Genomic DNA, 24,809 nt, shown 5'->3' on the forward strand with positions numbered 1-24,809 from the left:
GCATAGGGGATGCAGTTAGCGTTTATGTAATGGCGAGGTAGGGAGCCAGAGGAGAGAGGGAGCAATTAAGGGCACCATTTTATAAACTACAGGAAGGTCTAACCAATGTACTATATACTTGAAACTAATCATGCAATAAAATAAATAAAATAAAAAAAGGAAACTGTGTCCCAACAAGTCAATTATTTCTTAATAAACAGAGTGGCTTCAAGTACGCTAACAACATTTTTTTGTTAAACTTTTTATTTGGGGATAATATTAGATATATAGAAAAGTTATAAATATGGTACAAAGATTTTTCTTCATCCGGCTTCTGCTAATGTTAATATCTTATTACTGGAGTGTAATTAACATGGTTCAACACTTAAGTATGCTACAGATTTCATCACTTTTTCCACTAATGTCCTATTTTGGTTCCGGGTTCCCGTCCAGAAAACCACATTGCACTTAGCACTAATAATGTTTTTGAATTATGATTTTATTTTAAAATTGTGGTCTCTGACTTTTAAAATGTGTAAATGTAAAAAGACACAGGGCTAGATCACATTTAAGTTGCTAACCTTCCCTCCCCTCCCCTCTGCCTTTTTTTCCATATCACTGATTGTATCTAACAAACTCTTACATTACACCAAATCTAAGATGCTATTGATTGAAACACATACCATTTTATGTACCAAAAAAAAAAAAAAAATGCCAGCAGTTATAATGATAAAATGCTATCAGCTATAAGACACATCCCAATTTCTGAGATAGTGACACATGAAAAAATGTATCTTAAAATCTGTAAAATATAGTATTCATTTGTACATATTCTGTTTTATTTTTTATTTGCCTCAATAGAATGTGGTGACAGAAAGAAATCTAACTATGGGAAGTGAACACACAGTGCAATATATATATATATATATCTTACTGTTTAACTGTATACCTAAAACTTAATGAATTTCATTAATCAATGTCACCATAAAAAATAAAATAAAATAAAATAATAAAATAAATAAAAAATAAAATAACTACAAGGTATGTGAATGCCAACTGTTCTCGGGTCTCCCAAGAAGCCCTCTTTTCTCTTAAAAAATAAGTAATAGTTATATGTATATACACATATATACTAATAGCAGTATTTTCTCAAGAGATTTCATATATGATCAATCTATCAAGGTGACCAATAAATTTGCTTACAAAAGTTACTGATTTTTATGGCTATATTGATTTCTCAATTACCACTAAGTTCTTGGTTAAATGTCACTGACCCCTAACATGAAAATTATTAACTGTAATGTTTACGTGTCCTGTAAATATTTGGTCAATGTATTCCTGGCTTATGCTTTTGCTAAAGTGTAAACTGTGGGAAAATGTATTATAGCTGTTTCATTTCACATTTGGGAATTTCTGAGGGCAGGGGCCATATTTGTTTAACTTATTTTACACAGCGTGAGTTCCATGCATAAGGGCATATATAAAAAAATCCAATGTAATCAAGAGGTGAATGTTATTTCTGAGACTTCCCTGGACTTCCCTTTCCCCAAGCCCCAGCCCAAAGGAACTGCCAAACATGGACTTACTTTCACAAATTAATTAGGTCTTGCAAATTTTGTCGTACCCCACAGTAATCCTATTCCCTCCGTCAAGGTTGTGAACAAGAGAAGATGGTCACTGGACACAGGAATGGCTAGAGGAGAGACTATTTTGGACTACCATTTTTAGGCAATTATAAATTATTTTTAATACCACCTTACACGATTTTAAAGCACTTACACAATAGCAAATATGTAGAATTGAATATCACAGTTACTGGGGAAAAATAATAAAACATTAACATTATTCGGAATAAGGGGTGGTAAATTTATGGGTAATTTTAATTTCTTCTCTACATTTTTCTCTATTTTCAAACATTTTACTCTAAGTAAGATAATAACCTAAAATAATAATAACTTTTAAAAATTAAGTTTATCCCTCTATTTAACAAATGTTTTTCTGAACACTTACTATGTGCCAGGCACTATCATAACAGTAAAAATGACAGCTCCTACAGAGCTTCCATCGTGGGGAATGGTGACGTTATTTGGCACAGGTCATCTGTCCCTCTGTGTAAAAGTTTACTTTGAGTAGATTTTCGGGGCAGATGATGTAGAAGGAGAGATCACAGCCTGTTGGGGGTAACATATGCCCCCAAAGAAGGAAACCATGCTGAACAGAGAGGTTTAAAGGCAGTGAGAAGCATACTATATCAGTGTCTGGATTTTACTGGAAGCTAGCTCTTGGAGTCAGAGCTCCACCCTCTCTGGTTCAAGGCTACCTCTTGACTTCAACTACCCTCCCTGGGACATTGTGAAACCTGAGTTGGGCATTATCCACACCCGGGTACTGGTCAAGGTGACCTGAGAAGAGGACAGGGCATACAGCTGACATTGGTGTGAGGAAAGTTACATGGACCCATGCCCATTTGCTGATGTAGGCACCATTCCTTGGGAGGGCAGTGGATTCTCTCTGAGTCACATTTCAAGGCAACATGCTAGATGTTTATGGAGATAAAAATGGCTGGAGGAGCCTGTCTTTTATTATCATTCATGTCCTGAGGTTTAGAAAATTGCTAGTTTTCGCTAGCATTTCATGACTTCTTCACTGAGTGTTACAGTGGAAACGGTAATGATGCTCAGTGGGCATCATGAAGGGTATGAAGCCCTGGAGAGGCCTGGAATAGACAGTCCCAGTGATCCCTGCCTTCTATTATTCGAGCCCCTGTGTGGTCCTTCCACATTCGATGAGGGCTGACTTGTATGATGAATGCATCACTGCAGAAGTGATAGCATGTGACTTCCAAGGCAAAGGTCAAAAAATGCATTGCAACTTCCACCTTAGTCTCCTGATCTTCTGATCTGGGAAAAGCCAGCTTCCCTGTTGTGAGGACACCCAGGTAACCCTGTGGAGAGGAGTCCCACATGAAGAGGAATGGAGGCCTTCAGACTATATAGCACCATCAACTTATCCACCATGTGCATGAACAACTTTTGCAGAAGATAGATTCTCCAGCCTCATTAAAGCCAACTCTTGGCTGCAACCTAATGGGAGACCACCTAACTACTCAGGCCAACCACTCCTGAATTTCTGACCCGCAGTGTAATAAATGCCCCTCCAAAGATGTCTATATACTATTCCCTGGAACCTGTGAATATGTCACCTTACATGACAATTGGTGACTTTGCAGATATAAGTAAGGATCTTAAGATAAGGCCATTATCCTGGATTATCTGGGTGGGCCCAGTCCCTTGGTCTTGAACTCTAACCCACCCGAGATCTAAAGTCTTTGCAAACTTTAGAATAGGTGAATACTCTAGAAGAGAGCACTCTTAATTGTGCGAGGGGACAGTTCACACCACAAGGAGTCTCCCAGGCTCTGAGGACTGGGTCTGCCCTTGACAACCTTTACTTTCTCTAGAGAAATAGGTGCCTGTGGATGAGGTCTAGAAACTGTCTTTTGTTTTGCATTTGCAGAATGCTAAGAAAAATTATTCAACACTGGGAAATAAAGCAAATGGTAATTGCATGTCTTCAAAGGTCACTCCCCCCCAGAAAATTATTGATTCTCTAGGGGTAGCGTGCCTTTGACTTATTACTCGCTCTTCAGCTCAGGCTCTATCAAGTTGGATGATCTTTTTGTTTGGTCAATTGCAAATGTCTTTTGTAAAGTAAAGATGAAAACAATTTCTTGTCTAGTAGAAAGAGTAACTTCTGAGTTTAGTTTATTGCCATTTTCTGCGACTAAAGTTATCTAGGACATGGGACTTTTAGTGCTAAAACCAGGACCATCCAGGGCAAACTGGGATGGCTGGTCACTCTACCTGTGAGAAATTAGTCAGTTTTGGAACCAACTTGGTCATCTTCTTTCAACATTCTGTCTGTTGTCCGGAAATACTTTGGTCTCTCCTCTATGCCTCTGAAAGTTTTCTTATACTACCGTTCTGTCATTAATAAGCTAAATAACTCTTTGACACACTCACTTTATATTTGTGAATCAGGCTTTTTAACTGTTTTAAGTGGGTGCTTTGACAAGAGAAGGGGTTTCTCTGGGGCTGGGGGTGGTTGTGGGAGGTGCTCCTGAGGGGGGTCGGCCCTGAGAATTCGTACTGGAGAAGCTGTTTATATTTATCTTATTTTTAAACCTTTATTGGTCCTCTTTATCTCAAGCCTTATAGTATGTTTCAGTTTCTTTTTTTTCTAGAAACAAAGCCTTTCTCCTAGCAATGGCCCTGTCTCCTAAGCTTCTATCCAAAAGTGAAATCCGGTTTCTTCCTAGCAAGTCTCTCATGAGCTAGCCAAGGTCTGACACTACCCAAATACAACTGACACGCTCTTGAATTTACTTAACTTTGTAATAATAATAATAATAATAATAAAATGCTTTCAGCTACTAATACCTGACCTTTACTGAATACCCAGTGCGCTTTGATTATTTGTCGTTCACTGAGCATCTGATAGTTAGTGATCATGTTCTCAACCACTTGGCACTGCTTATTGATCACTTGTTCCTCCTTGTTTATGGAGCAGTATTTCCTTAATATTGCGCAAATCCTTTTCCTCTTCATCCCCATTGCCAAGGCCTAGGCTTGGGCCACCTCTCCGTCCAAACATCCTGAAATGTTATTTCCATAATGAATTTGAGTAAAGTATTTCCTTGATTAAAAGTCATCTCTGGTGGCTCCACATGGCCTGCAGTCACAAATCTAGCATGCACGTCAATACACAAATATTTCTTTATAAATTATATCTGTATAATTTCTGTATAATATTGTATATAATATATCTGTATAATATCTGTATAATATTGGTAATGGAAGCCATTAGCAATAAATGGTCACCATTATAAACCAGGTACAGAAAAAGAAACTCACCAAGAGATAACATTAATACAAATTAAATAGTCCTACTTCTCCCCACTACACGGCAGTGAAGGCTGTGAGCACTTACTTGGAGGCCGCAGACCCACGGCAATAAGTCCAAGGATGTACATGTAAATGACTTTCAAGGCTTCTTATGATCTAGCCCCCTGCCTACCTCTTCTGTCTCGTTTCCTTTGACTTCCTCCCTTGCTCTCAGTGCTCTGGGCCAAATGGAAGGATTTGAACTTGAAGCTCCCAAACCTGCCTGCTTTCTATCTGCTATCCTCTCCTTGGCTTCCCAAGCTCCAAACCCCTTTGTCTTATTTATTCCCAAAAGCGGCCCTCAAGCACTCCTTCTTCTGGGGAGCTGTTTTTTGGTTACTGCAGCCTCCATACCCTCTCTACACTCCACGCACACCTTTTTCTTAGCAATAATACACAACATTTACCTCTCTGTCTCTCTCATTAAACTGTGAGCTCTCTAAGGGACTGTCTTATTCAGTTAGGCGAATACAGTGTCTGATAAATAATAACAATGACAATAAGAACAGCTAACACTTTGATAGCCACTGCTCCAAGTGTTTTACACGTATTTACTTTATTTAATCCTGTGAATACAAGTCTCCCTATTTTGCATACGAGGACCCTTGGCCACAGAGAGGTTGAGTAACTTCCCAAGGTCACTTATACAGTGTGTGAAGTTCAGGAATTATTGAACTAAACCGAACCGCGCGCTCTCTATCACCCCTCTAATGAGGGAAATGAAGTCACCCAGGCCCAGGTGGGTGAGGAAATGCTTAAGCTAAGGAAGAGGCACAGTGTGTTGCCGCAGCCTGAGCCTGTGCTGCCCCCTACTGGCCGGCTTTGCCCTTGCCACAGGCTTAACGGGGTCAGAAGTCCTCTCTGCCACCCCAGCATGAATCTGGGGTCTGACAAGCACAGGATACCTGAACACCAGCAGGACCGTGTCTTCCCATTGTGCTTTGCTAGCAAACTACGCTATTCTGCAACGCTGTAAATTGTAGGTAACTCGGAGTCATGCAAAAAAAAAAAAACCTGGTTATGGACATGTAAATCTGATCCCGTCTGGTAGAGATTCAACCGATTTTGCTTTTCCTCTTCGGAAGAAATCAGTTTTGCCTCCTTTGTACATTCATTTCATTATTCCTGACTTACAATGGGTCTGTTCTTCGAAGTCTCTCTTGAACCTGTTATAACATCTGCCTGATTCCCTTAGGGATTTCTGGGTTAAAAAAATCTTTAGCATGTGCTCATTTTATATCTGAATGAGAGTCACGATTTTACCTTTTTTTGGAAAATTATCTTTAACACACCAATGGCAAGTGCTTCCCTTTTCTCCACACTTTGGCCATCTTGCTACTTGTGCTCTTTGGTTTGGCTGTCACTCAAGGGGCCTCCTCAGAAAAGGGCTCCTGCCCTTGTCACCTTCCACCAGATGCACAATGTCTGTCCGAGGGTTCCTGGGAGAACAGTGGAATAGTTATATGAGTATAAATGTAAAATAAGAGCATGTAAACTAAACTAAAATTAAATAAACCCGTCAGATTTTCACTGGGCTCTCACTCTCAACTGCCTCACTGACTTGTTTATTTACTCCTTCCTGACTGGTATAGTTGATTGATTTACTAAAATTACACATATTAGGATTGGCTTACTGTTAATGTATCTTATGCCATCTGGCACATTACATTATGGAAAATATAAGGTCCCTGTCATCTTCCTGAATACACAGATTCATCTGTAACAACTAATGTTATCTGCCCAACAATTAGTTATTGAGCACCTACATGTGTTATGCATAATGGCAAAGACATTGTCCCAGGGAGCAGACAGGCTAGACAGAGAGACAGACGACATGAATAAATGTATATTTTCAAATTCTGAGACCAACAGATGAGATGCGTGTCTTGATCCAAAATTGCAGTGATTCAAATAAGGAGAAGCCAATATGGGCTGAGGCGTGGAAGGTTTTCTGGTTATCTTTTGCTGAATAGCAAATCACTCCCAACTTAGAGGCATGAGACATTCACTTATTATACTCATGGATTCTGTGGGTCATAAATTCGGAGGAGCTCAAAGGAGATGGCTTGTCTCTCCTCCACAAGGATAGGCACTGAGCACTAGAACACTTACACATGGCTTTTTCATGTAGGCTTGGATTCCTTACGTTATTGTGGCTGGGATTTAAGGTGGAGCATCCTCAGAGAGAGCAGGGTGAAAGCTAATTGCCTTTCCTGACAAGCCCCAGAAGTCATTCAGTGTCACTTCAGCCACATTCTCTTTAGGGCCAGCTTCACAGGCATGGGACCTGTGCAGTCACACGGGGCTCCACGCTCAGAATGGCGCCATGCTTGGTTTAATGCTCTGCTGTCGCCATCTTGAAATTCTTTATAATAGTGAAATAAGGAGCCGCACATTTTCATTTTGAACAGGGCCCTGCAAAGTACATAGCCAGTCCTAATTCTCTTTGTCCAGGAGATCACAAAAGCTTGCTCCAAGAATAAGTAAACAGATTTTTGGGCAGCCCTGAGGGCTCGATGGAGGTTGGGGCTGGTCGATTGTGTTGTTTCCCCAGCCGTCCACTGGCTGGGCCTAGAAGTTAGAAACGTGGATTGACACACTGATTGAGGGGTGGGTTTTTTGCCGAGCAGCTGGGCTGGAGGAGAGGGCTAGAGTGTTGATGAGAAGACAGTTCAGATGGTTCATCAAAGAGTTCAGACTGAAGAGAAATATCTGGGAGATATTTTAGAAAGGGTCAAAATTAAAAACTCAAGGCCCACAGAGTCCTCGTGATGTCAAAGAACAGGGGTGAGCGGAGTGAGGGCAGTGGCGTGCAGGAGCCAGCTCACGCCCACGAATGAGGGCCGACTGCTCACTTTTCAGGAATTTCGTGAGCCAGCTGTTAAACAATTGGCCACTTGAAATCGGACATGGAGAAAGTACTGACACCATGGAAATAAGGGATGTGGGGCTTCAGATTTCAGAGATGGAAAGTTCTGTGTGATGATAATGTTCTATGCTGGGAAGGCCATACGGTGACTTAAGAGGAGAGAAGGTGCTGGTCCTGGGAATTAAAGTGAGGCTAGTGTGCTCATCTTGTAGCTGGCAGAACTTGGGACAGAGACAGGCACCAAAGTCTTCGGTGAAATGAAGAGTCCAGGAGGCCACTCCATGATGTCACCAAAGCAGAGCAGAAACTGAAGGAAAGAGCCCTGTGACAAAGACTCCTGTCTCCGATCACCTACTCTCCTCCTCGCTCTTAGAGCACAAAACCCCCTAATTTTTAGCTGGGTACGTGGTTACATTTACCGGCTTTCCTTTGCGGGTCACCTATGACTATCTTCTGGCCAACAGGATGTGAGCAGAAGTGATGTCTGGAACTTGTGAGTCTCACCCTTAAGAGAATGAGGAGAGCCCTTCCTGGTCCCCAATTTCTTTTCCTTCCTGTGGGCTAGAATGCAGGCACAGTGGCGAGGCATCTGGGACCTTGCAGATGAGTTTGACAGCTGATGGGTGGCATAACAGTGACCAAAACGGAGCCTAAAAGGAATTCTGAGAACTACACAGAGCAGACAGAGCCACCAGATCCAGTACTGATTTTTCAAGAGAGAGATAACTTTGTAAGAGGTTTGTTTAAGGTGCTGTTATGTTGGGTCCCTGACCCATCCAGCCCGTCTTATAATCTAACTATGACAAACCTCAAAGGAACAGGGGATAACTCTGACTATGGAAGTTAACAGAATGTTCCTATGTGTAGCTCAGGAATAAGTATTCTCCACTCAAGGGAGCATCAAGGGAAGTGGGATCTTCAGGGAAGAGGCAGGTTAGGCCAGGAGGCAAAGTAATTCAGAGACACGTTGAAGCCACAAAAACTGATGAAGCATATCAGGATATTTCTCCTGATGTCAAAAGAATATAGGAGGCAGCATGAAGGGACACCCGCTGGCCAAATTTGGGCAATTTCTAAATATCAAAAAAATTAATGGATTATTGAGACAGCCGGGGGAATTTGGATATGGAGTGTATATTTGCTAAATGTCTGGACTGTGATCATTGTAATGTGGTTATTTAGGAGAACACTGTGCATTGGAGATATATGTGGAAGTACTTAGTGGGGAGAGTTATGTGTCTGGAACTTACACTCAATTGTTCATCAAAAAAAGTTTATAGCTATATAGAGAAATAGAGCAAATGTGGGAAAATGAGAAGAATTAGTGTATCCAGGTAAAGATACAAAACATAAACAAATGAAACAAAGAGATGAGCTGGCAGGGGGCGGGGTGTTTCTTCAAAAAGAGAGTTCCAGAGGCCCAGAGATGTGGGAGAGGAAGGACGCTCCACAAACCATCCTGTGTCTGCTTGTTCACCAGGGGTCCTCTACGGCGCTAGCTGTCCCCACCTCTATGGAGGGTCTTAGGATTTGGCCCCAATCTCTCCATTCTGGGAAGGAAGACTGATGAACTCAGAGCAGTGCTTTTGTGAGACAAGGGTTGATGTCTGGGTAGACAGGCCTGGTGACTCCACCCTCTTGGGTTTCCTCCTTCCTCACTCCTCACTTCGTAATCCTCTAGTATTTTAGCTCTAAAAGTTAGATTTCTCTGGGGCTCTGCCCAAGGCCGCATTCTCACGTCTCAATCCCTCCCTCTTTAGGTGAGCCCTTTCGCTCCATGAGGTGTCTCCAGCCCTGCCCCCCACCACACACACAGACACACACGCACACACACACACATGCACGCGCGCGCGCACACACACACACACACACACACACACACACACACACAGGAGACTCATTCATCTATCACATTACAACTGGACATCTACATTTGGATGACTCATAGCCATCTCAAATTTAATATGTCCAAAATGGGGACTCTCCAATTGTCCCCGAACCTGGTTCTCCGCATAATTCCCATCTCAGTAAACATTACATCCATCCACCCAGTTGCTTCTCACTTCCCTTCACTCCCCCACAGTCAATGCATCCTTTAAGCTCTTCCTCCAAACTACAACCTGGATCTGTCCACTTCTCACCAACAACTTGGTCACCACCACCCTTCGCCTTGATTGCTCCAATAGCTTGCTAATTTTTCTCTCGCCTCCACCACTGGCCTTCTGAAGTCCATTCCCCTCACAGAAGCCAGAGTGATCTTTCAAAACATAAATCAGAGCAAGTCACTCTCCTGGTTTTAAATACTTCAATGTTTTCCCATTACTCTTGAAATGAAAATGCAGACTCTTCACAACATTCGGCTGTGCCCAAGACTGCTTCCTTCTCACGCAGGACTCAATTCAAACACCCGCTTCCCAGATCTATATAAAGAACTCTGCCCTCCCCGTCAAATGTTAGACATTGCCTTTTTTCTTTATCGCCAGTTCTTTCCCCTCACACACGAGACCAGAAGCATCGTACAGGCAGAGTTCACCACGCTGTCTCCACACCTGCCAAGCTAGGTGCTCACACACGTTTGTTAAAAGAAGTAACTCAGAGATGTTCATTTTACATGTTTTAAAATATCCTTACTTGGCAAAGAAAACGGTGGCAATTCTGTGTGGATCATCATTTTAAAAAAATTCGTCAGGGACTGTTGCAATTGATAAACTGGCCTCAAGACCCGCTACCATGCAGTTGTTCTAAAGACAGCAGGAGAGGCAGGGAGAGGGAGGGACAGTGGCTGGGTGGGCGGCCGAGCGGATGCATGGGTGAGCGAGCGGGCGGATACTCTCTGGGAACGCGACGCCAAGGTGCGGCGGCGGAGAGGTCGCTCCCCCGGGCCGCTTACCTTGGGGGATCACGGAGGCGATACTGAAGGGCACGCGGGCGCAGTGGTGTGCGGTTTTCGGCTCCCTTGGGTGTAGACGGCCCCACCAGCTCCCCGCCCAGCACACGCCGCACCGTCCCGCGGGGCCGCGGGCGGCGCACAGCGGCGCCTCCTGCCGGTGCGCGCGCTCAGGTGGACGCCCCGCGGGCCTCGGCGGCGCTAGTGCGCGTGCGCGCAGGTGACCGTCCCGTCCGCCCCGCCCCCAAGGCTGGCCACCTGCCCGGGAAACTCGCGGGTGCATTGTCGCCCTCGGGTCGCTCCGGGGCGGGGTCGCGGGATCGGGCCATGGAAGATACGTCGAGGACTCGCGAGCCCCGGGCCCGGCCGAGAGCGCGAGACCCAGACCTCCAGCCGCGCGCGGACCGAGACCGCCACCCCGAGCGACCGCGGGACCGAGCCGGGGACCGGCGCGCGGAGAGACACGGGGGCGAGCGGCGGGACGGGGACGGGGACCGGGACGGGGGGCGGGGCCGCGACCCCCGCCAGGACCGACACCGGGTCGGGGACCCGCGCCCTGCCGAACAAAGGGTTTGGGAGAAATCCCGCCCAAACCGGGCGAGGGACGGAGCCCGGCGGCCGAGCTGGGACGCGGCCCCGCCCCCCCGGCCGGCGCCCTGGGAAACCCCGGAGCCGCCGCCCCACAGGAAGGAGGATTTCGGGCGCCGCGGACCCGAGAGGTGAGGCGGGAGGGGGCGGCCCGGCCGCCGCGGCACCGATGAAGCCGCGGTCCCAGGTCCCTGCGCTGCTGCGGCGCCCCTGGCCGCTCGTCCTGGGAAGCCGGCTTAAAGGAAGACAGTGCCGTTCCTCACTTTTGCGCTCTTAGAGGTGACCTGGGAGGAAAGGAAAACCTTATGGTGCCTCCACTTCCTGATCCGAACCCATTAACAAAGCAGAAACCAACCCCGTTCGCAGGGGCAGGGCCGGGGCACCAGGTGAGAAGGAGGAGAGGACAGGAAAAATCCGTAGGTGAGGTTAGCCCCAGGCTCCTCCCTGACCCTCCACCACGTGGTCACAGCACTGCCCCTTAGGTTTTCAGGCCCTTTTCCTGTGTTCCAGAACCAGCCATGACTTCCTCTAAGTCCCCTTTTCCTAGAGGGTAGGGCTTGAGAAAGTCAGCCTGATGATTGATAGGTAATAAATAGTTCAGGGTGTAACCTCCTCCAGGGGTATATATATTTCAAAAACAGACAGCCTTTTAACTAAAACTCCTCACTGAAAGGCAGAGATTCCCCCCCTTTATCGGTGAGGTCTTTCCAGGCGGCCTCATTCACATCCCAGGGTTGTTTTGATGCAGGACAGGGCAAATTCCCTTGAGGAGACTCAAAGCCTGCACTGAGAGAGAAGAGGGTCCTTCGCGGAGTATAAGAAAGAATTTAAACACAAACCAAAGTTAGAGTCAAAAGGAAAGTTTATCAGACAAGAGGGAGCACTCCATAGACAGAGCGTGGTCTCCTCTCAGAGGCTGAGAGTGAGAGAGACTCAGGGACAGGCACAATAGAGAGAGAACAGAGACCAAGAGAAAGACACTTGAGAGGGATCCGAGTGTCCAGGGAATCCAGTTTCTATATTGTTCTTCAGTTCCTGTGAGTTACATATTCCTTTGATATGGACATACAGTGAGGAAGGGTAAGGATATGTAGCATGAAAAGGTAAGAATATGTAGCGTGAAAGGCCCACTGACAGTTCTCAGCCTGTGAGCCATAATTCCTCATGTTTTTAGCCACAGAGAATGAATGATTTTATTTTGTGTAGGACACCACTTAAACACTGTTGTTCCTGTTTCCCCTTCAGAGTGTGGGGAAATGGGTTGTTAGCAATCCCAGCAGAAATCTTCCTTGGTTCTGCAGGTTTCTTCTGGTCTGGCTGCAGGGCTCACCAGCATATTGCAGTCTTTGAATATTACTTGATTTGACATTTTAATTCTCTTGCAGTCTCCCTACTTTAGTTTCAGACCCCACCCTCCTGAATGAGCAAACTTTGCCCTCCGTGCCTGGTAGAACACAGAGAGTTCCCATGAGGCCTTGTGAGGTGACAGCATCGTGGTATTCTGGGAGATTTGTGAACTGGAAGAGGGTGGGGATGGAAGGGAGGACAGGAGGCGATCCTAAATCCCACACCCCTTCCTAGGGAGTTGGTCTTTTTTCCTTCGAACATTGCATCCTACTCCACAAATATGACTGAGTGCCCATATTGTGTGCCAGTCCAACAAGGAGACAGGACCTGGAGCGATGACCTCCTGGTATTTGACACCTGCCCTCTTCTCTAAGAAGGAGTCAGGCTCCTCTCCATTGTGGGACTTGTAGATTTAAGCCCAGTCTCTCTCCCTATTGTGTCTACACAGTGGGAAAGCTACTATCCTGAGTTTATGTTACGTTATCTAAAACCAACTAGCCAAACTGTGACAAAAAGTGTGTCCAGATATGGTCACGGGCACTAGCTATTGTTTCCCTGATTACACTCACATTGCATTCCAGCTGCATGACCCGGGAGGATATAGAGCTGCATTTTTAGGTTGCCTTATAAACTAGTATCCTAGTCCTCAGCCTGGACATTGGTCTTGTGAATGCAAACCAGCTCTGAAGTGGCCTGGTTCATGCTAAACTGAGAAGCCCGTGAAAGCTGCTCCCAGCTCCCTGGTTAGATATTTCTCACAGGCCGACAAACCAGCATCGAATGTGGTGCTCAGAGTTATAGGGATAAGTGATGGGAGTAGTTAGTGAAGTTGAGCCAAGTGTTTAGATGCCTTGTGAGGTAGGTCACTAAACCAGAGTATTCCCCGGAGTATGAAACACGATGGCAAATTTTGTTTCTGTTCTGCACATTCTTTGATGTCCGGGCCCAGGTCGAGGTGTCCAGCGTTCTAATCCTGAATCAGCTATTGAATTTGAGTGCCCCTAATGGCCATGTATTTTTGGTTGTAGTGACCACACTGCAGGGAGGTATCTGCCCTCGAACCCCAGGCCTGGACCAGAGGAAGTAGAATATCACCAGTCAGAAGCCGAAGGCCTCCTGGAATGCCACAAATGCAGATACTTGTGCACGGGGAGAGGTGAGCCGTTTTGGAGGCAGTTTGGCCATTTACTATCGCCGATGGTTCTGGAAGGGGTCTGAGCTGGTGAGGCAAAACTTCAAGTAGAATTGTATTCCTAGCGTTTTCATTTCCATGCTTGCATGAGGTTCTTGTTTTCTAAACAAACAAAACAAGTAGAAGCGTCTGAAAGGTGCGGCTAGGTTTCCGGTGCTTCTCCTCCCGCTGGCGCTGGGGTCCGGTGAGCTGGGTTAGGCAAGGCACCTGGAGGGGGCAGTTAGGTTGTAGCTCACGGCAAGGGATTTGATGCCCAAACATTCCATCATGGCTTTTAAACTTTGTTGATTCAGATCCACAGTAAGAAACATATTTTACATTCAGAGTTCACACACACACACACACACACACACACACAAATATACCGTGAAACAATACTTACCCTATTACATACCAAGTGCACAGATGATTTCTATTCTATTTCTGTGTGATTGAAAACAAAACCAAAACACCACACTTAGTGGTGCCCAGAGTTGGAAAAACACTTAACTGCGCCAGTTCCACCTGTGGTTTCCCTGGTGTCCCATCCGAACACCAGTCTTGGCCTTGCCAGCAGCGAAGAAAATCTGGTTTGTCGGGGTGATCTCTCATAGCTCACATGATTGGGTGAGAAATTTTCCTAGGCTGCATATGACTAAGGGGGAGAAATTCCCAGCCTAAGGGAGAGAACTCAAACTTATACCTGAATATGTAATTTCGGATGATTGCAATGATATACGTGATAATAGGATTATATACAACTTTCGTTGCAGAGCTATAGGCAATCCTGGTATAAGAATCCTCACTTTAGTTTACCTATATTGGCACAATCTTGTTGCTTTTAATTCTCTCAACAACTCCTGAGGCTCAGAGAGGTATAGTAAGTTGCCTGAAGTCATACAGCTATTTAGTGAAGGAACTGGAATTGAAACTTAGACCTTGACTCTAAGGCCTGAAATAGTTTCCTTGCTTGACCTTTTTCTTTTCTTGATAATATAAATAATAGGAAAAAGCCAGAGGCTAGTTTCTCTATAGAGGTATGTTTTCTTCCGTGGTTGATTTATCAGGAGAGGGCAGACCTTGAGGCTCCTGACCAAAGCACACCTTGATTTACCTTTGATTGCTTCTAGCCATTTGGCTTTGGGCCTAGATGTTGGGTTTCTGAGTCAAGATAGCAGAAGGATGGCTCAGCAGCCAGAAGCTAACAAATGATGGCTTATAAAGATCTCTGGACAGGCAGAGACCCATATAAATACACAATATGGTATTGTGTCAGGAGAAGCAGCCATTAAACACCAGGAACTTCTCTCAAGCAGGAAATGCATGCCCGGATAAAGGTCACCCGAACACTTTCACCCTCGTCTTAGAGTACATCTTTTATGACTTCTTTTCCTTATCGGTGAAATCATGCCCTCCTCCAGCAAACTGGCAAAAGTGGGAGGCAGCTGTGGCCCTCTCCAGCTTCCAGGGGAGACCCCGAAGTTGGGGCTACAAGTCATCCTAATTTAGGAAGCTCGCTGACGGAAAGAAGGAGGCTCAAAATCCACTTTCATGGTCAAACCCCCTTAGAGATTAAAATCTTCAAGTGCTGAGGATAAAGATGAGAGAAAAAGCAAGTGCAAGTGTCACGTGTGCGTGTCAGGTCACCAGGAATCCTGTGCGTGTGTGCGCTGGGCTCATTGATTTGGAGGGACCCATGAGGAGTTGCATGTTCCCTGGGGAAAAGGTACATTTCCTGCCCCTCTCCTGGCTCCCCACATTTGCATTTGGAGCGGGTTCTCCTTTCCCTTTTGTTCTTTTCCTCTCCCTTTAGATCCTTAGGGCTCAAACGGTCATAGATCAGAGGGGAGCTAGGCCAGTGGAATAAGGAAGTTGTAAAAAAAAAAAAAAATAAGAATAGAAAGAAATCATGATGATGATTGCATTCAGCTCGTAGCCTTACTTGCACACCATCTTTAGAAGTTTGATTTCATTTTCTCCCAAGAAAGTCGTCATCCCAGAGTCAGCGGTGCTTGTCTCTATCTCAGAGCCTGGAGATTTAGGTTTTGAGATGGCTTCTCCAGTCAGTGGCATTGACTTATGATCACACTAGAAAGGTTCAGAGGGGACAACTGTGGCTGTTTTCCCCCAATTTATATTCTCAATTACTCCTTTTCAGTACTTATTTAATACCCTAACCTGAGATCACACCACGATCTGGACTGAGCTCACGCCAGGATTTCATACCACAGTTGACTTTAAGAATGTTAACTCATTAACAAATCCTCGATCAGAGGAAGGAAGAACCAGGAATGAAGTACTACTTCTTAGGAGAGAGTTGGGGCGGGGAAGGGGGATACCAGAGATTCGAGAGGTGAGGAAGGCCTGGAGAGCTTCGGAGAGCTTTTTAAAAACAGGTACCCCTGGACATCCCTCCTTGGGATTCTTTTCTGGTTCTATTAAACCTAAAACAGAAATAAGGGACTTGTGTTCTCTTCATTTTCTATTAAAAATATATATAGCATATATTTGCTCCTATGTAGCAAAAGGTTGGGAAAAACCTAAATATCCTTTACATTGGAATTATTTAAGATCGTCATGATCTGTATTCATTATATCCTTTAAAATTACGAAATAGATTTTTTTTTTTGCTGAGATGGAAAAAATGTTCACACTATATTCTTAAGTGAAAAAATAGGTTATATAAACAGTAGCGTGGGACCCTTTTCTTACCTAAACAAATGAATAAACAGGAAAAATTGTGCATATGTGGTATAAAGTCCAGAAGAAAAAACAATGGTAACTATGTATTTTTTATTGGTTGGATTTCAGATCATTTTTTTCATTATATATACTTGTTTCATCTACTTTTTAAAAATAGTATGTGTTATTTTTATAATTAAAAAATGCTAGTGGCATTTTGGGGGAAATTTGTAGACTATAAAGATAAGACATGAGAGTACAGCATTTTAATCAGAGAATGTGGGGATGGGCCAGATGCACCGGGCACAAAATCTGATTCTCTAAAAGCGAAAGCGATATTTACAGTCTGATCTTAGAGTCAGCTGACCCACTGGAACCTTCCCAGCATGCACAGTTTCCAGCTCAGAAGCACCCAGCTTTATATTATGCTGAGAAAAAAAGAAGCCACACAACTAAAGAGTACGTAACGGTGTGATTCCATTTACCTGAAATTCTGGAAAAGGCAAACCTAACTCCTCGTGGCAGAAAGCAGATCAGTGGTTGCCGAGGAGGAAGGTCAGGGATTGACTGCGGAGATCTACTCTGAGCAGATGAAATAGTCTCTGCCTGGATCGTGATTACATGATTATATGCCAGAACTCGAGCTGCATGCTTCATGTGGACCATTTTGCTGTATGTAAATTCTATCTCAGGAAAGCTGATTTTAAGGACAGCAGCCAGCTTTGCTGGAATTGTGGGCACTCTTATCCAAGATAGAGAAGCGAGGGGCCCTGAAAGAATCCAGCTCTGGGAAAATATCATGGCCCAGGGAAATTAAAGAAAACAAAGTTACACTTAAAAAAATACCGAGTTAAATGTAAAAACAGTAAAACCAATTATGTTTCTTTAATTCCGTTAGCCTGACGGGTTTGATTAACTTAATCTTTGCTGTGTCTAATACATGTGAACCACAGTTAAGGTTTTGGTGTATAACTTCCATGCTTTTTTCTAACTTCATTATATATTTTTTAAGTTCTATAATATAATTTCCTTCAAACTTAGAGAAGTCTCTTTCAGACTGAAGATAGCCACCAAATGAATCGAAAGCAGGGATAACTATTTCTCAGTGTTTCTGGCAGGGAAGGGCCGGGGCAGAGAATGCCCTTGCCTGCCACACAGGATGCCTTTCTTCCGGCTCACTGGCCTAATTTCTCCCACCATTGTCCTGCACCCCGACCTGGGACTTACTTTTCAGTCCAAAGTATCTCTGACATCATTTCTGGAGACCGCAGTTCCCGGCTACCATCTAATACAGCTCCGGCTGCTCAGGCCGAAGCAAGAGCCAGCTGCGGTTTGAGCTGCCACAGGGAAGATAAGCCTCCAGGTGGAAGTCTCCAGGTGTGAGAGCGCATCTTTCAAAATGGTAACGAGCCCTTCTTTTGCAGCCTGCTGCCAAATGCTGGAGGTTCTCCTGAACTTGCTGATCCTGGCCTGCAGCTCTGTGTCTTACAGTTCCACAGGGGGCTACACAGGCATCACCAGTTTGGGGGGCATTTATTATTACCAGTTCGGAGGGGCTTACAGTGGCTTCGATGGTGCCGATGGGGAGAAAGCACGGCAGCTGGACGTCCAGTTCTACCAGCTAAAGCTGCCCACGGTCACAGCGGCAATGGCCTGCGGTGGAGCCCTCATGGCCCTCTGCTGTCTTTTCATCGCCGTAGGCGTCCTGCGGGTCCCATGGCATTGTCCTCCGTGGCTGCTGGTCGAAGGCTTGCTGGATGCGCTCATTGCCGGGGCGTATGCGCCCGCTCTGTACTTCTACTTCCACTCCCTCTCCACGGCCTACGCCTCGCCCGTGTGTAAGGAGAGGGAGGCGCTGTACCAGAGCAAAGGCTACCACGGTTTCAGCTGCTCATTCCACGCGGGAGACATAGGCGCTGGCATCTTTGCTGTCCTGGGCATAGGGGTCTTTGCCCTGGGGGCCGCGCTGGCCATCAGGGGTTACCGAAAGGTCAGGAAGCTGAAAGAGAAGCCCGAAGAAATGTTAGTGTTTTAGGCTTTCTAAAATGTTCTGCCAAATGTAAGGGATGGAAATTACTCTGAACCATGGTCTTGCATGGAACACACTGCTGTGGAACTTGCCAGTGCTTGAAGAGTAACAGGCCAACTTCGGTGTGCTGGGTGCAGCTCTGCGTCGCAGTGGCTTTCTCTGATGTGATACACCTGGTTCTGGAGTCCCACGGGTGAGAGACCAACCAACATTAAAAAAAAAAAAAAAGCCAAGCCCAAGACCCATAGGAAAAGGCATGTGCTACAGCCAAGTGCACTTGACTAGATAAAGGGAGATAGTCAAGTGAATTTGAAGAACCTTATCCTCCAAGTTTGTGGAAAGCCACATAGACGTGACATTTCAGCCTAAACTTTTCTGAACACAGCTGTCTTAAGCAGGTTAGTCCTGAAGTTTTACCACACTGAACCCTGCGGTCCTTTACTTCCTTAATGCTCTGGATGGAGGGGGTGGGGAGTGCTGGGGAGACCAGTCCTATAAAACTTAAGTTGGAAGTAAGCGTGGGCTGAGGAAAGAGGAGAGAAATCAGATTAATTCGCTGGGTTGCAAAGAGGCTATTCTTACAAGCCCCTTACAATAGCCTTGAAAGCTCAGTGTTTTGTACCTCTTGTAAATGTACCATTGTACGAAGAATAAAACCCGACATCTGGAATCCACCCAGAATAAGAGAATGTAAGATCGTTCCCAACAGAAGAATGTTGCTTTTGGCCAACTTCATGGGTTCTGACTGCATGTTAAATTATGATTTCTGGCCTGTTACACTATATTCTTAGTACAAGTGAATATGTTCTTTGATTTATGTGAATCTAATAAAAATCGAAAGAAAAATTTTAATTTGGAGGTGATGGTTCTCTTTACAATACACTTGTAATATTATTTCCTTAAATATAGGCAATGTCACATTTAAGAGATGAATCCATTTGCGTTTAGAAAAGGAAATAAGGATGCATATATGCTTGCGTATGATTAGAAAATGTCTTTAAAAATACATAAAAAAACATTAACAATATTTGCTTCTGGAGAGAAGGGAGTATTTTTATTTTTTATGTTATGCCTGGTTCGGCTGCATGTGTATTAGTTTTATGTTAGATAAATACAAAATATGACTTGCTCTTCTCAGTTTTTTCACATTTGCAGTATAAAGGCAGAAATCAATGTATAATTAAGCAGAGTATTAAAATGATCAGGTACAAAAGCAGTGAGAAAGACACTATTTACAAAAAAAAAAAGAAAGAAAGAAAAATCTCATGTCTCTTTTCAGATTGTCCACTTCCCCCTGCAGAGCCCTCTGCTGTCTTGCTGGTGACTCGCCCCATCTCACCACAGAGATAAACTGCTAGCTCTGGTAGTGGCCGTCCTGTTTCTTTTCTCCTGATGTCTGTGACTCTGCACAAACAAGATGCTTAGAAATACCTGAGCCCGTTGATACTGAAGCTAAGCCAGGTCAGCCTGGCTGGTACTGTGACAATATGCAATGGTCATATTCCTTCAACAGACCCAAAATCATTGGACCTGGCAACAGACCATTATTCCTCTCAACTCTTGCAGTCTTGGGGGCGGAGGGGGGGGGGGTGCATTGATGAGATCTAGATTTATTCCATTTCAGCCTGACATATATGTGCCGCCTAAGTTATTACTTCGCTGTTTTAACAGACTCTGCCCCAGAAGGAAACATTCGGGTTTCCACAGCTTGTAGTACAGTATTCCTGTTTTCCTTCAGAGGGAAACCAAGGAAAGAGAAAGGTGGTGGGTAGCGGAGGTCCACTCCCCAGGGGTTAGAATGATGTCCGCTGGGTCAGTTCACTCTGCTCCAGGGAGAGAGTGGCCAGGAGCTTAGAGTGCTCCTGGGTGGAGAGTGGGCGGTTCTGAACTGATGTGATTTTCAGATTTAGGTTAGAAGAATGTAGCTTCTCGAATGTCAGAGCCCTTGGCTGCTGTGTCCCGTGGACCTCCTAGGAATTTGTGTGGGCCCAGCAGGAGACAGGATCAGTGAGCCCAGCAGCTGTTGTATGTTGGAGATACTGGTCTTCAGCTACCCACTTTATAAACATGGTTTGCCTAGTGTGTTAGAGGGTTTTCCTGATTTCTGGGAAAACACGCTTTTCATAAATTCTGTGAAAAGAATTTATTTCTTCTTAAATTTCTATTCTTAAATCTCTAAGGCCTTTCCATTTTATAAACATTACTGAGTAGCATTGTCATCTACTTGTATACCATTTCATGATTTTTCATGTCCTTGCTTTTATTTGGGCCTCGCCACAGCCCTGTGGAATGACAGGTGGGCCTTATGTTGTGTCAGATGAAGTGTGTGAGGCTTAGAGCTAATGACTTGGGCAAGGTCATAAGGAAATAAAGAGCAGAGACGTGAACCTAGCATTCCTGCTCTAGGTCATGTGCTTTTCTCTTAGTTCTGTCTCCGAACCCTGAGAAAATGACGGGAGACTTTCTCCCAGAAGTCAACCTCAGAGAGGCTGGGGCCTCTGTCAGTGACAAACAAGAGCTGACCTTGGACAAGAAGACATTCGTCTCCATTCATCTGTTGGCTCCCACCGCCTCACGATACTTGTGGGTTCCTTAAACTTGTAAGAAACCCCCAGGTGGACAGCCCAGGTGTCCGTCAGTAGGATCCTGGTTGAATAGACTGGGTCATCCACATAATAAGAGTTGGAGGCCATTCAGCAAAGACCATGGACACTGTAGGAGCTGATCTGAAACATCTCTAGGAAGAGTGAATGAAAAAGGCAAGGTGCAGAATAGTGTGTGTGGTATGCTTCCTTGTGAAAAAAGCCAGGAAGGGGTGATGAGTGCACAGATTTGAGTGCACTTTTATTTGTATAAAGGAACACTGTAAGTTATATTAGAAAATCATAAAAGTGGCTGGGTGTAGAGAACAGGGTGGACAGAGACATGCATGGTTTTTCTCAGTTTATACCTTTTTATGTCATTTTGATTTTTAAAAACTATAAATTTTGAAATAGAGATTCATGAAACATTTCAAAAGTAGTGGAGATCCTGTGTACCCTTAACCCATTTTTCTCCAACGGTAACATCTCACATAACTAGTAGAGTATCACAACCAAGAAATCGACAGTCTACAAAGCTTAGCTTTCACCACTTTTACATGCAGTCCTGTCTGTGTGTAGTTCCGTGCAGTTTTATCACGTGTAGATTCGTGTGACCACTACCACAATCACATATAGTACCGTACCATCATCGGGTACCCCTTGTGCTCTCCCTTTGGAGTCGTGCCTACCCCATTCACCTCCCCCACTCAAACGTGTCCCCAGTCACCACAGATCTGTCTTCCATCTCTATCATTTTTTCCTTTTGAGGCTGTTACCCTAGATGGAATCACAGTATGCAACCTTTCGAGATTGGCCTTTTTTCCCACTCATCATCATCCCCCTGAAATCCAGCCAAGCTGTTGCTTGTACTAACAGTTCGTTCCTTTTTATCGCCGAGTACTCCCTGATATGGCTGTACTGGATTGTTTAACCGTTCACCCTCGGAAGGGCGTTGGGGTTGTTTCTCATCCTTGAACTTCGTGTTGAATCTGGCCACGTCCTTGGAATCAGATCACCAGTATTTCTCCAGTCTGTCCTACAGTCTTCCTGGGTGAGTGCTGTCGGTGTTAAATCCCGAATCTCTCTCCTCCTAGGTGTGGTACAGATAGTGGAGGTGATATTGAATGGAATGGTTCTCATGTGTATCGTGGCTTCATACTTTGTCCTTGCTGGATTCAGTGCCAGCTTTACCAGCGGCGGCGGCTTTGGGAACAACTATTACTCACCATTTGAGGGCACCGAGCTGGAGCAGGTTCGGCAGCTGGACCAGCAGTACACGGTCCTCCGGGCACCCCTGATATACGGCGGCGTGGCTGTTTCTCTGGGGCTGGGTGTCCTCACCATGAGTGTTTTACTCCAAGGAGCCAAGAGTCTGACCAAACTGCCAAGGAAGTGGCTTCTCTTGGAGGCCGCCTTCAGCCTTCTGGCCGCAGTGGGCTACTGCATAGGCACTGGCTTTTATCTCCACGTAGCCTTGCAGATCAATGCCACAGACACTTGCAAAAAAAGAGAGAGGCTCTATGCCCGCAAAGGTCTCACCTGGATGAACTGCCAGCTGGCAGGCACTGATGGAGCAGCAGCCACCTTTGCTTGTCTTCTGGTGATAATGTATGGTGCCAGTGTGGTGCTGGCCCTCCGGAGCTGCCGAGAACAGAAGCACTACAAAGACAGCCGAGAACAGCACAGAAACCACAGTGAGGCTCCAGAATACCTGTGGTCGGGAACACTCTGAGAAACTTCTGTATCCTGAAATGTTAACCCACCTCCCTTGTTTCTCTCAAAAAAACAAAACCAAAAGACAAAATGGGTCCTTTAAAATTGTACGTTTGACAACTGGCTTTTTTACATGCTTGATTTTATAAATGCTCATTTTGGTACCAGTGCAAAGCTAGGTGGTCATCTCATTTTTCTATCCATAAGTCCTTGTTGGCCAAGAGCTTGAAATAAATATCTCCACCTTTGCTACAAAGAACATCGGAAGTTTGGGTATGCCCTTATGGGATGGCTCTCTTACCAAATGGTAAGGTAATGATTCTAGCCAAGTAGCCACAGATATTCTGAAAGAACTACCTATCAGGGGTAGCATAGCCAGTGTTGTAGAAATCTCTTAGTCACCAAAAGGAACATGCCATTGCCCCTCCTGTCTGGTCCTTGGGGACTGATGTTAAAGCAGTCACGTGAATTACGTAAGTTGCATCCTGCGCCTCCAGTAGGGGAGCTCCCCTAGGGCCTGGCCCTGGCGTGTGCTGTCAGGAGCTGTCTGCTGCCAGAGCCAGGAGGCTGGGTTTCTCACACGTGAAGAGATGCTTTTAACACACGTGTTCCTCCTCAGGATCCCTGCGTCGGGGCTGAGAGAAAATGTTTTGGTTTTTTTTTGTTTGTTTGCTAGTATTCCCAGTTACTTTTTTGTTGCAAGTCATTTAGTTGGAATTTACTTTTCCTGAAATATTTTGTTTCTTAAATATGAGGCTTCTAAATAGTAAGAAATAAAATTCATAAACTTCTTAAATGTGTTATTCAACTATTTCAAAGATATAGTTAGCTTTACTAGACTCTAAAGGCTTATAGGTGGCTTCATCAATGCGTCCTGTGAGTGCCCTGGAGAGCTGGCTTTCCAAGGCAGATTGTAATCTCTCATGGCCCTGAACTGTTTCCATAATGTTGAACAGATCATTAACACTAAATCTGAAAAATAAAGGTATTTAAATCATTTTAATCTAAGGCTCATAGCTGTTCTTATACTTTATTAGTCTCGGATTTTCAGTTCATGTCAGATGCAACTAGAAAGACACATTATTATAAAGTATAATTTTTTTTCCTAATTTTCTTCTAGCTTTTCAATAGCTAATTTTTAAATATTTTATGTTCATATTATGAGATCAAACCATTAATAAATTCGAACCAAACTTTTAGTGATTTCTAAGAACAGCAATTTTGACATCTCAGATTCTCTAATCTATAAAGAAATCAAACATGAGTCTGTTTCAACATATTTCAAAATGACGGTTAAAAAAAATTGTCAACATCATTTTCCTGTATCGTATTGGCTGCTTTTAGCCCTGCACTTCAGCTAACTCTTCTACTCTCCACCCCATCCCTCAATTCCTCTCCCCGTAATGTATAACCTTTCCTTGCTCCGCTCAAATCTTTTCAATAGCTAATTCGTATAGAACCTATCCGAGGAAAGGATCAAAACAGAAATGGGAAATTATCTAGATTACACTTTTACAAAAAGTAAAGCTTGGAGGAAAAGAATCAGCTAGAAATCTACATTACTAGGTTGAAATACAAACACTTGTGCCACAGAAAGGCATGCCCGCTCTATCACCCTTGGGCCCCCCAGCCTTTACTGAGTGGTGTACAAGAAGTTTAAGAGCAGCAAGAATCAAATAAGCCGCTCCCCGCCCACCCGCTCCCAAAAGACCCCAACTATTCTCACCTAGTATTTTCCCCAATTCCTTGCAACATGTTCCTCGTAGATCTTTGCCTGTATCTGGGTCGTGCTTGATAAAATGAGGACTTTGGCCTCTCTGACCCCAGACCCAGCTACATTACTGCTCCCGAGGTTCAGCAACTCTCGAGTGATTGGAGCCCATCGATCACTGTAATGACAACCCCCCACCCATGTCTGCAGTTCCCAGCCTCGTCTTATTTCCTGTCACTTGTTGGGGAGGCTGGTCAAGATTTATTATTCATATTTTACAGATGAGACAAAGGTTCAAGAAGATTAAG

At 44.7% G+C, this 24,809-nt stretch overlaps 1 protein-coding gene and 1 long non-coding RNA gene across 3 annotated transcripts; one reads left to right on the forward strand and one right to left on the reverse strand.

Annotated features, from left to right (window-relative positions):
• The first annotated feature begins 10,825 nt into the window (after positions 1–10,825).
• Positions 10,826–23,581, forward strand: MARVELD3 (MARVEL domain containing 3). 2 transcript variants are annotated; one of them, XM_036231403.1, is made up of 3 exons: positions 10,826–11,397; positions 13,642–13,769; positions 22,172–23,581. In XM_036231403.1, the coding sequence occupies exons 1-3, from the start codon at positions 11,006–11,008 to the stop codon at positions 22,807–22,809; spliced, it is 1,158 nt and encodes a 385-aa protein (XP_036087296.1). In that variant the 5' UTR covers positions 10,826–11,005; the 3' UTR covers positions 22,810–23,581. The 2 variants fall into 2 exon arrangements, with proteins under 2 accessions (XP_036087296.1, XP_016019951.2); XM_016164465.2 differs by lacking the exon at positions 22,172–23,581 and adding an exon at positions 17,891–19,347.
• Positions 17,328–22,720, reverse strand: LOC118611347. The gene is made up of 2 exons (XR_004954229.1): positions 22,617–22,720; positions 17,328–18,465 (listed from the first exon to the last, which is right to left on the reverse strand). It is a non-coding gene; the product is annotated as an uncharacterized LOC118611347 (long non-coding RNA).
• Positions 23,582–24,809: the final 1,228 nt, after the last annotated feature.

This window comes from Rousettus aegyptiacus, unplaced genomic scaffold, assembly GCF_014176215.1.
Source record: "Rousettus aegyptiacus isolate mRouAeg1 unplaced genomic scaffold, mRouAeg1.p scaffold_m13_p_14, whole genome shotgun sequence".
Classification (NCBI taxonomy): domain Eukaryota; kingdom Metazoa; phylum Chordata; class Mammalia; order Chiroptera; family Pteropodidae; genus Rousettus; species Rousettus aegyptiacus.